The sequence below is a fragment of the Gracilinanus agilis genome, chromosome 1 (assembly GCF_016433145.1).
Source record: "Gracilinanus agilis isolate LMUSP501 chromosome 1, AgileGrace, whole genome shotgun sequence".
NCBI classification, from domain to species: Eukaryota; Metazoa; Chordata; class Mammalia; order Didelphimorphia; family Didelphidae; genus Gracilinanus; species Gracilinanus agilis.
Genome location: NC_058130.1, coordinates 145,332,149 through 145,347,992, shown reverse-complemented (window position 1 = coordinate 145,347,992; position 15,844 = coordinate 145,332,149). Strand labels below are relative to the sequence as shown.

The 15,844-nt window shown below is 35.1% G+C and overlaps 1 protein-coding gene across 2 annotated transcripts in view; it reads left to right on the top strand.

The window, feature by feature from the left end:
* The window catches only part of ADCY9 (adenylate cyclase 9), a 189,143-nt gene that overhangs the window by 137,525 nt on the left and 35,774 nt on the right, over nucleotides 1–15,844 (top strand). Inside the window, exons 4-6 of one of the 2 annotated variants that reach the window (XM_044658049.1) lie at nucleotides 870–1,087; nucleotides 3,712–3,814; nucleotides 11,243–11,451. In XM_044658049.1, coding sequence (XP_044513984.1) covers nucleotides 870–1,087; nucleotides 3,712–3,814; nucleotides 11,243–11,451 — 530 coding nt within the window. Of the gene's footprint in view, nucleotides 1–866; nucleotides 1,088–3,711; nucleotides 3,815–11,242; nucleotides 11,452–15,844 lie in introns of both variants that reach the window. The other variant, XM_044658041.1, reaches the window with a different exon arrangement.

Here is a 15,844-nt window from a genome sequence, read left to right as displayed (position 1 = left end):
CTGGATATACAAAGACAAAGCTAATTCTGCCATCCAGTGTATTAGCTATCTCTCCCACCCATGCCAAATGCACCTTTATTCAGAAATGGGAAGGTTTAGAGGATATCTCAAGTGGGATAAAGATAAACTGAGTTTAGTTTTAGCAAGTGTTGGGTTTAAGGTAACTGTGAAATATCTAAGTGCACTACCAAATCAGCTGGAAAATGAGACTGAAGCCATTGTGAAAGCTAGACTGGGGAGGTTGACTTACTGTCATCAACCCAGATGCAGCCCAAGAGTGAAACCACAAGCTCAGTGAGAGAATGATTACAGAAGGATGAGATCAGAGCTTCGGGGGACATCACCAGTTACATAGTGAGAGGAAGAGGAGTTAGCAGAAACAGAAGGAGTATTTAAATAGAGAATGGAGGAGAATCAGAAAAGTGAAGTATCTTTAAAATCAAAGGAGGGATTCCTTTAAAAAAGGTTATGGCAACATATTAGAAAAAGTTCTTCATATTAAGAAACTACTAATACAGGGTCATATAATTCTTAAATGCCATACATGATCTGACTATTAATCTACTAAAGTTAAATATTTTGTCAGACAGTGGTATCATGAGACCTTTTTTCTTTTTAGAGTGGTTGTATTAGGTTAGAGATGTTCCATGAATGTCTCTTAACTTTCTCATGGATCAAACATTTATAAATCTGTCCAAATCCTCAAGAAATTGTATATTTTTCAATCTGTATGACCTTTCTGAATAATGAATCTAATATATTTATTAGTCTATGTAAATATGCATTTTGCATACCTTCTAAAATATACATAATATGCCTATATAGAAATATCTTAAATTTCTGTATTTATTATTTTTGTTATGAAGCAGGCTTCTGGAGGACATAGTCCAAAGGCCCAAAATGGACTTTTAAATCCTCCTCAGGAAGAGAAGCTTACCAATAGCCAGACATCATTGTATGAAATGTTACAAGAGAAAGGAAGATGGGCAGGGGTGAGCTTGGATCAATCTGCTCTCCTTCCATTGAGATTCAAGAACATTCGAGAGAAGACAGATGCTCATTTTGTTGATGTTATTAAAGAGGACAGGTAAGGTGGAACTATTTGATCATAGTAAAACTTTTAAGATAAAAATTTTTTGTTTAATAGGCTTAAAAAAAAAGAATCTGACCTGTGATTTCATTGGTATAGAGAATCCACCTATGCAGATTGACAACTCCTTTGCAATATAGAGGCTTAGGGAGATACCTGGGACACTGGGAGTTTATTTAAGGAATATGCCCAGGGTCACCTACCCTATTTGTACATCAGAGACGGAACTTTCTTATGTTCCTTCTAATGTGTGCCCTCTCAGGCATATATATATGACTCTACTATAAGCAAACCAATATGTGAGCAGCTGAACTTACAGTTAGAGGGGAATTATTTACTTTACAAAAGGATTCTGCCCTTAAAGATTTCTTCTCAAGATTTAAAAAATATATCCCTAGGCTTCCCTAATTGTATGTTTAATATACAGTATCATTATTAGTGCTAATAATAATAGCATTTATGTAGTACTTTAAGGTTTGCAAAGCACTTTATGTTCATTTGATTAGTCAAAATTTGGAACATAGACAGCTATTTTTGGAGTAGATCAAGAACATAAAATGAGGGGGCAGCTGGGTGGCTCAGTGGATTGAGAGCCAGGCCCAGAGATGGGAGGTCCTGGGTTCAAATCTGGCCTCAGACACTTCCTAGATGTGTGACCCTGGGCAAGTCACTTAACCCCCATTGCCTAGCCCTTACCACTCTTCTGCCTTGGAACCAGTACCCACTATTGATTCCAAGATGGAAGATAAGGGCTTAAAAAAAAAGAACATAAAATGATGTTCATGTACAGAGAAAATAGAATCTATTAATTTGAAACTAATAAGTAAAATATTCCCTAATAAATAAGTAATCTAATAACATAAACTTGAAATTTCAAAAATGAAGAAAAAATTTTCCCTTAAGTTCCTTATGTTATCAAATGAAAATACTGTGCTCTTGCAGTTTTTTTTAAATTTCATTAATTTGCAAAATTACATCAAATCCCTAATGTTTACCCAAATGAATTAACAACAAAAAAATTGCTTTTTCTGTTGGGGGCAGGAGGCACAGAAGAAAAAGGAGAGAAATTCCTCTCTCCAAGAGGATTCCCTCTCAGAGGCCTGACTCCAACTCTTAGTCTAGAATCTTCAGTCCAGAACTCAAGAGTTTTCCATTTTTAGGCTGCTTCATCACTGGACTGACTTTTGTTGAAATTCCTTTAAGCTATTTACAGCCCAGAAGCTAAATCTGTTCAGCCAACAAACTATTTCTTTACTCAGTCAAAGAGTTTCACACCTCAAAAAGAAACCATATGAATTATTGTGTTTACAAATTTAAAACTTCATCAAGCCCTTACAACTGATTCCATTCCATTAATTAAGGTAGGGGTAGAATGCTCCCCTTCTATCCCCTGAACTGGTATAATAGATAACTTATAGCAGCCATATAATTAAAATCATATGGGTACAGAGGTCATCTAGAATTCTGCAAGCTTCTTGCTAATAAGAATTGTTTCATTCATTGCCTAAACCCTTGCATTGAGTAGGAAGCAGAGACAGAGTTAAAACGAATCTAGAAAGAAAAAGGCCTTTAACTTTTCTCACTCCAAGCCCATAGGTGTATCTAGCCTTAAGGCCGTCTTCTCCCAAATGAGAGACCACCTGCAAGACACTATTATTTTCATTTCCCCTTGAATTTTTATAAAGATTCTGCTCCCATAAAAGGGAAGGCTTCCCGTGCCAATAATTCATTCAAGGATGTAAGATTTTTTTTTTTTTGTAATTTAGGATTTGTAGAATTTGATTTGTATATAGTTATACCAGACAATTGAGTTTTGTCATGATTTCACAGTCTTAATGACATGTGGAAGATTGTATCAAACATCACACTCTTTTACTGACTATAATAAACTCATTTTAGCTGTAACATCCTTCTGTTTTGTACTCTGGCAATTACTGTTAATATTGTTACTGTTTAGTTACTGTTAGATAATATTGTCAGAGAAATGGACTTGGAGCCAAGACCTGATTTCAAGTTATCTACTGGCTGTGTCATCTGGACAAATTACTGAATCTCCCAGGACGTTAGGCAACTCTCTGAGACTGAGGTGTAAAGAATGTGCTGACCTGTGTTGGTAGAGAGAGTTTCCTCACTAAGGAAGGAGTTCCTTATACCAGTGAAGTTACAGGTGCAGTCCCTAACCCTACTGGCACTTCAAAATTATTTTTCAATTTGAATTTGAATTATTCAGAGCAATATAAATACTGTTAGCATAGTGATGAAAAGAGCACATCAGTGTTTTGCCTTGTCTTGGATGTTTGTGTAATGAATAAACTGTATATACTTTCTTGAAATGCTGAGTATTGCTAATGTGTTTTCCAGAGTAAGTTCAATTGTTCTGTCATAAGTACAGCTAATGCTGTACATTGCACATGAGGAATATAAAACACAATTATGTTTAGGCATACAAAGGACTTGTACAGAGACAAAAATAGCCCTGTTAAGAAACATCAATTATGCAGAGTATTTAGGTTTAGATGACACCCTTATAAATGATATCTTTGTAGCCATTTACAGTATTATTTATAGTTAATATAGCTACTATTATAATTATCTTTTTTTTTTTCCTTTCTCATGTCTAGCCTGATGAAAGACTACTTCTTTAAACCACCGATTAACAAACTGAGTTTGAATTTCTTGGATCGGGATTTAGAGATGGCTTATAGGACCAGCTATCAGGAAGAGGTACTTTTTTCCCTTATTTTAAAATAATGATTTTTTTTGTTACCATGAGGTGAATTAATGATTTTATATGCTGACAATATTTCTTTCTTGGTTGAAATTAAATGATGGTGAAGATTTATCAGTCTCTTTGTTCTGATCATGATTGTCTGAATTTATTCCCTGAGGAAATGTTTTTTCATCCATCCAATCACCCTGAATTGTATTCAGGAACCAAAGATTTATCTATTAGGGCTCATTATGGCATATGGCAAAGCATCTCGGTCTGGTTATGATTTCTCCAAGACTGCTTTCCAAAATTTTCAGCAATTTTAAAAAACAAAGCACAACACAAATCTTTATCCCAGTAATTTGTGTCCTTAGGTTTATTGAATGCTATGCTTCTATTGTATCAGATTTATTCTGGATACTGTATCCCTAATCTGATCACTTCATTATGTTTTTGCAGTACTCAATAATTTTACTGATTACTAGTTTCTAGTTCAGTTTAAAAGCTGATTTTACTAGATCCTTTCCCATGTCATTTTTCTTCTACTATTCCTCTTGAGATTCTTAATCGTTTAGTTCCCCCAAATAAATTTTATTGTAATTTTGTCTAATCCTATAAAATAGATCTTTGTTAATATGGTGTAACACTGTAGTATTATCATGTTTATTATATTAATACAGCCCAAATATTAATTCTCCAATTATTTGCCACTTATTCTGTAAAAAGCATTTTAAAATTGTATCTATATAATTCCTGCATGTGCCTTGAAAGGCAGTTTCCCAGATATGTTATACATTTTCTAGTAATTTTGAATTAAATTCTTTTATCTACATTTCTCTTTTTTTGTGGGGAGGGGTCATTGATAATGTACAGAAAGGCTGATAATTGGGAGCTAAATTTTGTAAATGTTATTATTTGTTTTTATTCATTTTAGTTGAATTCCTAAGGGACTCTAAGTAGATCATCATGGCATCTGGAAAAATGATAATTTTTTTCTTCCTTGCCTATGATTTATTTTATTTTTTAATTAATTAATAAAATAATTTAGAACATTTTTCCATGGTTACATAATTCATGTTCTTTCCCTCTCCTCTTCCTTCCCATCTCCCTGAGTCAATGGGCAGTTCCACTGAATTATACATGTATCATTGTTCAAAATCTATTTCCATATTATCAATATTTGCAATAGAATGATCATTTAATGTCAAAATCCCCAATCATATCCCTATCGAACCACATGATCAATCATATGTTTTTCTTCTGCAGTTCTACTCCCACAATTCTTTCTCTGGATATGGATAGCATTCTTTCTCAGAAGTTCCTTTGGATTGTCCTGCGTCATTGCATTGCTGCTAGTAGAAAAGTCTGTTATATTTGATTGTACCAGAGTATATCAATCTCTGTGTACAATGTTCTCCTGATTCTGCTCCTTTCACTCTGCATCAATTCCTGGAGGTCTTTCCAGTTCATATGGAATTCCTCCAGTTCATTATTCCTTTCAGCCCAATAATATTCCATTACCATCAGATACCACAATTTGTTCAGCCATTCCCCAATTGAGGGACAGCCCCTCATTTTACAGTTTTTTGCCACTACAAAGAGCATGCTTGCCTATGCTTTTTCCATGAACTTCTTTTTCTTGTATTACTACTATAGCTATTGTTTATAAAACTATATCAAATAATAGTGATGACAATGGATATCCTTTTTTTATCTTTATCTTACTGGGAAAAACATTTAATGTTTTTACATTACGAGTGATGCTTGCTCTAGGATGTAGATAGATACTATCTACCATATTAAGAAAAAAATCACTTATTCCTTTGCTTTCTAGTACTTTTTTTATTTTTTTTATTTTTTAAACCCTTAACTTCTGTGTATTGACTCATAGGTGGAAGAGTGGTAAGGGTAGGCAATGGGGGTCAAGTGACTTGCCCAGGGTCACACAGCTGGGAAGTGTCTGAGGCCGGATTTGATCCCAGGACCTCCTGTCTCTAGGCCTGGCTCTCAATCCACTGAGCTACCCAGCTTCCCCCGCTTTCTAGTTCTTTTAAAATAAATTAGTATTCTATTTTATCAAAAGTTTTTTCTGTTTCTGTTTGATGTAGTCTCATGATTTTTGTTTTGTTGTTACCGTTCATAATGTTAATGATTTTCCAAATGTTGAACCAAACTTTCCCTTCCTTATATAAATCCAACTAACTCATAATTTACAATATTTTTGTTATATTGTTGGAACCTCTTTGGTAATATTTTATTCACTATTTTTCCAAAAACATTCATTACCAATATTAGTTTTTAGCAGGGTTTGACAAACTGACCTACTCATGGTCCAATCCAGCCCCCAACCTATTTTTGCATAACCTATAAGCTAAGAATAGTTTTTACATTTTTAAATACAATAAAGCTTTTTTTAAAAATGTAAATGCCATTCTTAGCTTACAGATGTTCAAAAACAGGTGGTGTCCAGATTTGACTATTTCTCCCTGGTTTAAGTATAGGATCATATTCATTCATAGAAGGAGTTTGGTAGGAAGCTATACTTTTTTTTTTTCAAGCAAAAAGCTATACTTTTTGCAAAAATTTATGTAAAATTGAAATTACTTATCTTTTGAATGTTTGTTAGAATTCCCTTTAAAAAAAAAAAAAGATTAGTTCTACTTATCTTGCCCAGACTGAAAATTTAGAGTCCATTCATAAGCCTGATTACACTGCTGATTGGCACAGAAACTTTGAACTTCTCTGTTTCTTACCTGGTTCCCTTCCTAGGCAGTCCACTACCAACAAGAGCCAAGCTGCCTGGGAAACCCTGAGCTACACACTTAAAAGATATTTGGCAGTAACCTCTACTGGCACAACTAGCCTCTTTTAGAGCATCCCAACTGTTGTCTCTGACCTTATCCCAGCTGCTGACTTATCTGGCCATTTCTGATTTTTTTAGTCCTGATTCATGTCATTTTTTTCCCCTTCCTCTACACAAACCATCCTAACTAGCTATGTTGATCCAGTTCTTGGTCTTTTAATTTTTCCTTGACCTGCTTATCCCCTGAAAGCATTACTGCCCACAACCCATAACCTGCCTCTTACTCTGTCTCATTCAACCCTGTTTTCTGATTTAGTTTTCATATCTACTTCTCTGAACACATTCTAGCCATGTCTTTAATTTCTCAATATTCAAGTCTAATTTAAGAAGGATCCAGTCCTATGGATTCAAAGCTTCTCTTAACTCTGACCTATTCCTTCCCCAAAGACCCATAGCTACGTCTAATTCCCATTCTGAACCTTAGTTATGTTCTGGGCCACATATATGGCCCAAGTCTGTCTGTACTACGTGCCATCTTTGGCAGGATCTTAATCCCCATTTCACACATGAGGAAAATGAAGCTCAACGACATTGTGTTACTTTCCTAACATCATTAAACTATTATGTGGCCTAAGAGGAATTGAACTGAAGTTTTTGACTCTAGTCCCCTATGTACTGGAAGATTTCTAAAAACTTAATTTGAAATAATATACAAAAAATTCCAGCATAACTCCTTCCCATTATTAGCATTATCTTGAAATTGACTTCATGTTAACATTATACCATGAGCTTAAATATCTGCAGTGAAATTTAGTTGTCAAAATTTAATGGAAATCTTTTTTTCATACCATCTGGAGGCATTCATCAAGAGGAAAATAGGAGTCAATTATATAACTAGATATAAAGAAATTTTGTTTTTCAGTATATTACATTAAAATTACATTTATGTTATTTTATTCATACATTTAAAATGTAAAAATAGAATAAATATAACCTGTTGAAAATCTATGGTACATAAGGAAGTCAGCTTTAAAAAAAAGTGTGTGGAACAGAAGTCAACAGGGCAATATCCTAGTTAGAAGGCCCTGCAGAATAACATTTGAGGAGACATTTCATTACAGAGGAACAGAGTTATCTTTGAGTTGCAGGGTAGTCTGATAGAAGGATAAGGATAGGTTTCATGATAAGAGACATACTTTGCAATGGGTGAATTGGATTGGTTTTATAGAGTGCATCATATCTCATGAATTAAATTGACAGGTATGAGATGGTTAACTGTCTAAATAGACAAAGGGAAGGCTTTTTAAAGCTTGGAGCCTTTCTGTATAAGAACCATTCTTCCCATTTGACCCCAAATGCAATATTCATATGAATAAATAAAAGCATTTTAATGTGTAGAATTTATTTGAGTATCACTCCCATATCTTCTTTCCTATTAAAGTGCCCAACATACTGGTAGGATTCTAATAACTGTTTGTTGAATTAAACTGAATAATAATAATAATAATAATAATAATTCCACCTGAATTTTGACAAAGAGCAAACTAACCAACCTGAATAAAAAAAATAATCTTTGTTTAACAGTCTACCTACCTTCACTATGGCTAGGTGAGATTTATATCAGTATTGCAGAACAGGTTCAATATTGGGAATATTATTATCATATTTAATTTAATTTATTATATTATGCATAATATATGCATATATTATTATTATATTAAGGAAACTATCAGCATAACTGATCATACCAATAATAAAGCTAACAAAAATCATATAATTGTCTCAATAGATGTAGAAAAAGCTTTTGACAAAACACCCATTCCTATTAAAAACACTAGAGAGCATAGGAATAAATGGAGCTTTCTTTACAATGATAAGCAGTATCTACCTAAAACTATCAGCAAGCATTATATGTAATAGGGACAAGCTTCCCCATAAGATATGGGGTGAAACAAAGATTCCTATTATCATGACTATTATTCAGTTTTGTTCTAGAAATGCTAGCTATGGCAATAAGAAAAAGAAATAGAAGGAATCAATGAAGAAATAAAACTATCATTCTTTTCAGATTATGATGGTATACTTAGAAAATCCTCAAGAAATAATCTACCTACATTCTTCTATTAATTATTATTTTCTCTTATTTTTTTATACTAAATGAGCTCACTTTCATTTTTCCCTTAATGGTCTGAGCCTAGAGACTTTGCCCATTATATGTCAAGAAATCACAAAGCCAAGAAACTGCATCATTTGAGCTGATTAGACTGATTTTTTAAAGTCACATTTTAGTATCCATTGCAGCACATAACCAGTGAATATACATCAAAGAAGTAGTATCCCTTTTAGATATCTGTTGTCATGTGTCTGCTATCATAGAATACCCCATCCATGAGATATCCTGAGCTGTTTAAGGAATCCCAGGACTTAAGGAGTGGTTTGATTTGTATTTATGACAGTCTCTGGAGGTTCAAAGGAAAAGGGTATTTTAGTTCTATGAGTCCTGAACCCAGAAAATTCCAATAACATCACATTTTTATATATGTATGTAGAGGTATATGCATGTTCATGTTGTGTGTGTGTATATATATGTATACATATATACACAGGTGAATATATATTTTACTGTGAGTGTACATGTATGGTAAAATTAGGATGAAATGGGTGTAATGTAGTAGAAATAGCACTAGATTTGTAAGCAAAAAGCCTAGGTTACTACCATTTTGACTTTAGACAAGTCATTAAATGTCTCGGCTTGCCAAGATGGTGCTTACCCTAAAAGAAAGGCCCTTAAAATTTTGACTTCTACATTTGTTCCAAATATAGTCTTTTAGTTTATCTTTTCCTTCTTGCAGAATCTTTTAAGTATTGGTGGTTTTCCTGTGCTACCTAAAGTGTATATGTTATAGTCTAAATGATACCTCAATCATTATGGACTCAGCTTTCATAAACCCAAACCTGTGAATTGAAAAGTAGTGATGCATTATTCACTTATTGTGTAATATTTCAATGTGACTACCTTTTCAAACTCAGCTAATTAACTTCTCTTTTAAGATTTATACTTTAGGAAAAAGAACATAACACTAAGTCCTGTGTCATTATCACTGAGCTTCATTTTCCAGCTTTATAAAATGAGGACTGGACTAGTTGGTCTATAAAGTATCTTCTAATTCTAGCAGTGTATTTGCCTATGACTTGAGCATATTTGTGAAATTTTATTGATTATAAAAATTGGTTCTTGTTAATTTAAATGAATAAATAGGTAATATGTAATATAATCAATGTAATGTATGTACAATATTGGTCTAAATATAGATTGCTATTTTCTCCACAAATCTATTTTTCAAAAACCTGAGAATAAAAAATTTAAATCTATATTATTTTTCAATCTTCATATTTTCAAATTTGGCTTCTAAAGAGATCTTATTTTAGATTTACGGCTCTACTCTTGACAGCATATTCCTCAAACAATATACATGTCTGATCTTCTCTCTTTACATTCTCTCTCTTGGTAATCACATCAGCTTCCATAGGTTCAATAAACCTCTTTATGCCTGTGTTGCCAAATATGTATGTCCAGACCTTCTCCTTCCTCTGAACTATAGTCCCATAATACCAACTGGCCTGTACCATAGACATCTCAAATTCAACATGTCAAAAACTAAAGTCATTATCTTTTCCCCAAAACCCTCTTCCCAACTTTCTGGTTTACATATGGGTTATCACTATCCTCCCAAATAGCCTGTTCTACTGGTTGCAATCTTATAGTTATCCTAGCACACCCCCCTCCAACCTCTCCCTCTCTCTTTTTTCATCTCTCTCTCTCTCTCTCTCTCTCTTTCTCCCTCTCTCTCTCTCTCTCTCTCTCTCTCTCTCTCTCTCTCTCTCTCTCACACACACACACACACACACACACACACATATACAGAGCCAATTAGTTCTAAAATCTTGTTAATTGTCATCTGTCCCTTTCTTTTCACAGGGCCAGCTCCCTGCTTCAAACTCTGACCTATACTATTGCAATAGTTTCCTAATTTGTCTCTATGCCTCTAATCCCTCCTTTCTCCTGTTCATACTCCACCCTGCTGTTACATATATTCCTAAGGCACAACATGTTAATTCTTTGCACAATAAGTAGCTCTAGGATAAAATATAAACACCTCTTGGTTTGGCAGTGACTGATTTCATATTACTCCCCATCATTCATTTAAGCCTGACTGATCTACTTGCTGTTTCTCAAATTTGGTATTTTACTTTCTGTGCCTTTCCATAAACTATCCCTATTGAATCTTCTCCTTTCTCACCTTTGCCTTTGGAGTCCCTATGTCCTATCAAGGCTCACTCAGGTACTTCCCCCACTCAAGACTTTTTCTGATTCATCTCCATTTGTTAATACTTTATACCTTTCCAAAATACTTTATGTTTACTATGTATATACCTTGCACTTCCTTTTCTTTATATCTGTTATTTTTTCTCCAATAGAATGTCAGTTTCTAAGAGTAAGGAGCATTTTATTTTTATTTTTCATGTCTTAAACATAATACACTTGGCATATAATAGGTTCTTAATAAATACTTGTTGAATTGAAATGCAAGATCTATTTATGCTTCTTTTTTCTTTTTCCCTCTCATATTCAAAACAGGTTATAAAAAATTCTCCTGTGAAGACGTTTGCCAGTGCTACCTTCAGTTCCCTCCTGGATGTGTTTCTGTCAACAACAGTTTTCCTCATTCTGTCTATCACCTGCTTCCTAAAACATGGGACAACTTCTGCCCCTCCCCCACCAACTGCAGTTGTGATTTTCATCATTGCTATTCTATTGGAAGTGTTCTCCCTCATCATCTCTATTAGGTAAGGAATGGGAACCTAAGCTGACAGATCTCTTTGGGAATTACAAATAGCACTAAGAGGTGGGGACAATTGGCCAGAGGGATGGATTCTCCAACCACATTTTATCTAGAGGAAAGGGATCCTACAAGACCTTAGTTCTTCCTGGGTCAAGAGGAAAGACTTCTCTGCAAAGGAATATGCCTATCTGGATCAGATGTTACCAAGAAAGGAGGGGCTCCCTACTCTTAGCAAGTGGGAATATCTCAATTGTGAAAAGATTCTTGAAGATTTCTATGTTAATAGCTTATTTAAAGAGAAAGATCAGTGACAGTTTTCCTTAATAACCATAATTGACTAGGGAGAGTGTTCCAAGTCCAAAAACCCTTGGTTAGTCAAAGATGGAGTCTTAGGAAGGGCCATCCTTTCTATCTGCACTAGGACAGGATTTCTGCTTTGGAGGCGATACTTTCGTCTAGAGAATGTAAACTAAGAAACTATACAGAAGAGCTCTATGCCTAATGGCAATTGTGATGGGAATCAGAAAATCTAATCAGGGTGTCTAATCTGTATGGTTAAAAGAGGAAAAAATCTGAAACTGAGCTGAGATGTCAAACACATTAGATGTCAGTCATTAGGAGAGTTGCTCACAGTGGACAATTCTAGGACAATATTAATATGGCTAATTGGCATACTCAGTGGGTACTTAAGCAATCCATATGGAGAGAGTGCAGTAGAGCCTGGATTTTAATAATATTATTATTTTTCTCATCCAAAAACTGAATATTTCCTCATTGTAAGGGGGTCTCCTTAAGCAGTTATAATAATCATATAGCTTGTGCTGAATCAGAGCTTGTGTTTTAGAGTAACCATACATTGCTAGGATGTGACCTCTGAAAGCATTTTTCTTCCAATTAATGTTTTAAAATCCATAAGACATCTAGAAATGTGTTACATACATCTCATTGTTGATTCAAAGGATAACTATGTATTAAATATGAAAATTATGAAATTTGGAAAACAATATGGGAGAGATTAGGTCTAGATCAACATCTCACACCCTACACCAAGATAAATTCAGAATGGCTGAACGACTTGAATATAAAGAGGGAAACTATAAACAAGTTAAGTGAACACAGAATAGTATACTTGTCAGATCTCTGGGAAAGGAAAGACTTTAAAACCAAGCAAGAGTTAGAGAAAATCACAAAATGTAAATTAAATGGTTTTGATTATATTAAACTAAAAAGTTTTTGTACAAACAAAAACAATGTAGTCAAAATCAGAAGGGAAACAACAAATTGGGAAAAAATCTTTATAACGAAAAACTCTGACAGGGGTCTAATCACTCAAATATACAAGGAGTTAAAGCAATTGTATAAAAAATCAAGCCATTCCCCAATTGATAAATGGGCAAGAGACATGAATAGGCAATTTTCAGGTAAAGAAATCAAAAGTATCAATACGCACATGAGAAAGTGTTCCAAATCTCTAATAATTAGAGAAATGCAAATCAAAACAACTCTGAGGTATCACCTGACACCTAGCAGATTGGCTAAAATGAAAGAAGGGGAGAGTAATGAATGCTGGAGGGGATGTGGCAAAATTGGGACATTAATGCATTGCTGGTGGAGCTGTGAACTGATCCAGCCATTCTGGCTGGCAATTTGGAACCATGCTCAAAGGGCTATAAAAGAATGCCTGCCCTTTGATCCAGCCATACCATTGCTGGGTGTGTACCCCAAAGAGATCATAGATAAACAGACTTGTACGAAAATATTTATAGCTGCGCTTTTTGTGGTGGCAACAAATTGGAAAAGGAGGGTATGTCCTTCAATTGGGGAATGGCTGAACAAACTGTGGTATATGCGGGTGATGGAATACTATTGTACTAAAAGGAATAATAAACTGGAGGAGTTCCAGGCGAACTGGAGAGACCTCCGGGAACTGATGCAGAGTGAAAGGAGCAGAGCCAGAAGAACATTGTACACAGAGACTGATATACTATGGTAAAATTGAAAGTAATGGACCTCTGTACCAGCAGCAATACAAGACCCAGGACAATTCTGAGGGATTTATGGTAAAGATGCTACCCACATTCAGAGGAAGGACTGCAGGAGAGGAAACATATAAGAAAAACAACTGCTTGATCGCAAGGGTCGGGGTGGACATGACTGAGGGTGTGGACTCGAAACTACCACACCAATGCAACTACCAACAATTTGGAAATTGGTCTTGATCAAGGACACATGACAAAACTAGTGGAAATGCGCATCAGCCATGGGTGGGGGGAGTGCGGGGGGTGGGGGTGAAGGGGATAGGAGGAGCATGAATCAGGTAACCATGTTAAAAATGTATATTAATAAATGTTAAAAAAAATATGAAAATTATGTTTCCAAGCAAAACTTGAACTGGTAGTATAGTGTCTTTGGTTATATTTTCCCTAAGTCATCCCATCAGCAGGAATAGTACATGTTGTTTTAAGGAAATGTGTTGAGACATTATTATGATTTATCTTATGTTTTTAAAAGTTAACTATGACAAGGTCATTATTTTATGATGGTATCCTTGATATGTAAGTGGCCAAGGATATAAAGTTTCTTATTATCCTCAATTTATAAAATGCTGAGGAACTTTTAGAAATCATTTAATCTAGCTCCTTACCTATAAGTATCGAATCTTTCTTGAGCAAATATTAAGATGACAGTCATAGATTTTGAGGTGGAAGAGACCTTTGGGGTCATTTAGTCCGATCCCCTCATTTTATAAGTCACCCAGAGAAGTTAAGTTAAGACAAGATTTGAATTTACATTTGATCCTGGAGGAAATAGGGGACCCTTGGAGTTTATTTAATAGGGGAAAACATGGTCAGATTTGCACATCAAGAACAGCAACCTTCTAAAACCATCAACAAACATCATCTGCAATGGGGATAAATTAGAAACATTCCCAATAAGATCAGGAGTGAAACAAGGATGCCCATTGTCGCCTCTATTATTTAACATTTTACTGGAAATAGGATCTGACATCTCTCTATGATTAATAAACTTAACAACTTTCCAACCTCAACTACCCTAACTGCTGGGGGCAAATCCAGCATACTTTCTCACTGTTCTCCCCTCCATTTTTTTTGGTAGATGTCTTGAATGGGGGGAGGCAGGGAGAAGAGCGTGGGGGGGGAGGGCAGATCTCATAATACCTTTTACTTTCTTCTATTTATAAAGTGATCCTGAGATCAGAGGTATTTTGGATTTTCTCTAATTTGGCCCTAGGTTCTCTTCTGAGCTCCAAATGCCCATCAACATTAGAAATGAGACATTTTGAACTTGATACCTCATAGGTTCTCAATTCAACATGGTAGTAAATGAACTCAGTATATTTTCTTTGACAACCCATGTCCCCTTCGGAATATCAAACTTTACTAATAGTGCCAAGGGCACTATGATCCTTTCAGTTCATATCCTTGATGTATTATTCTCAATTTTTCACTTCTGCTCACCACCCTATGTATCCAAGCAATTGCCAGATCTTGTTGTTATTTGCTTATCTTCTCTTCTTTCCACTCACACCACTATATCTATCTAATTCAGGCCCTCATACTTTCTTGCCTGACCATTTCAATAGCCTCTTAATTAATCTCTTTCCAAACCAATCTGTCCTCTCTATGAGAGATGTCAAACTCATGGTAATCCTGCAAAACTTCCAACTACAGCTAGAACCAGATTAAAATATAATTGGGGAAAATGTTTTTAAACTCTTACCTTCTGTCTTGGAATTGATACTGTGTATTGGTTCCAAGGTAGAAGAGCAGGAAGGGCTAGGAAATGGGGGTTAAGTGACTTGCCCAGGATCACATAGCTAGGAAATGTCTGAAGTTATATTTGAACCCAGGACCTCCTGTCTCTAGGTCTGGCTTCCTATCCACTGAGACACCTAGCTGCCCCAGAAATATTTAACAAACCAAATAAAAATACAATCTCTCTTACACACACACACACACACACACACACACACACACACACACACACACGGAAAAAAAAAAAAACAGCAACCTGACAGCACTGGAAAAGCAAATTTAGAGATAAGAGTAGTCTTGAGAAAAGGTGGCCAAATAAGATTTGAGCTATACTTTCTGAGAAAATTTCATGTGAAATAAAAGAAAAGCTGCTATCTAGATGAATTCCTCTCCCTTTCAGACAAAAAAAGAGATTCCCTAGATCAAGAGAAGAGGAATCAAGGATTCTTTTCTCTCCTTCACCTAGATACAAAATGGAGAGGATAATTTGACTTTTCCATTGGAAGTATACTCTTATGGGGAAAACCAGGGGAGATAACTTAAATATTTTATGTGGGTTTAGGAGGGTGAGTAGGAGACAGGAATAGACAATAGATGGGGCCTTGCAAGTTAGGGAAACTA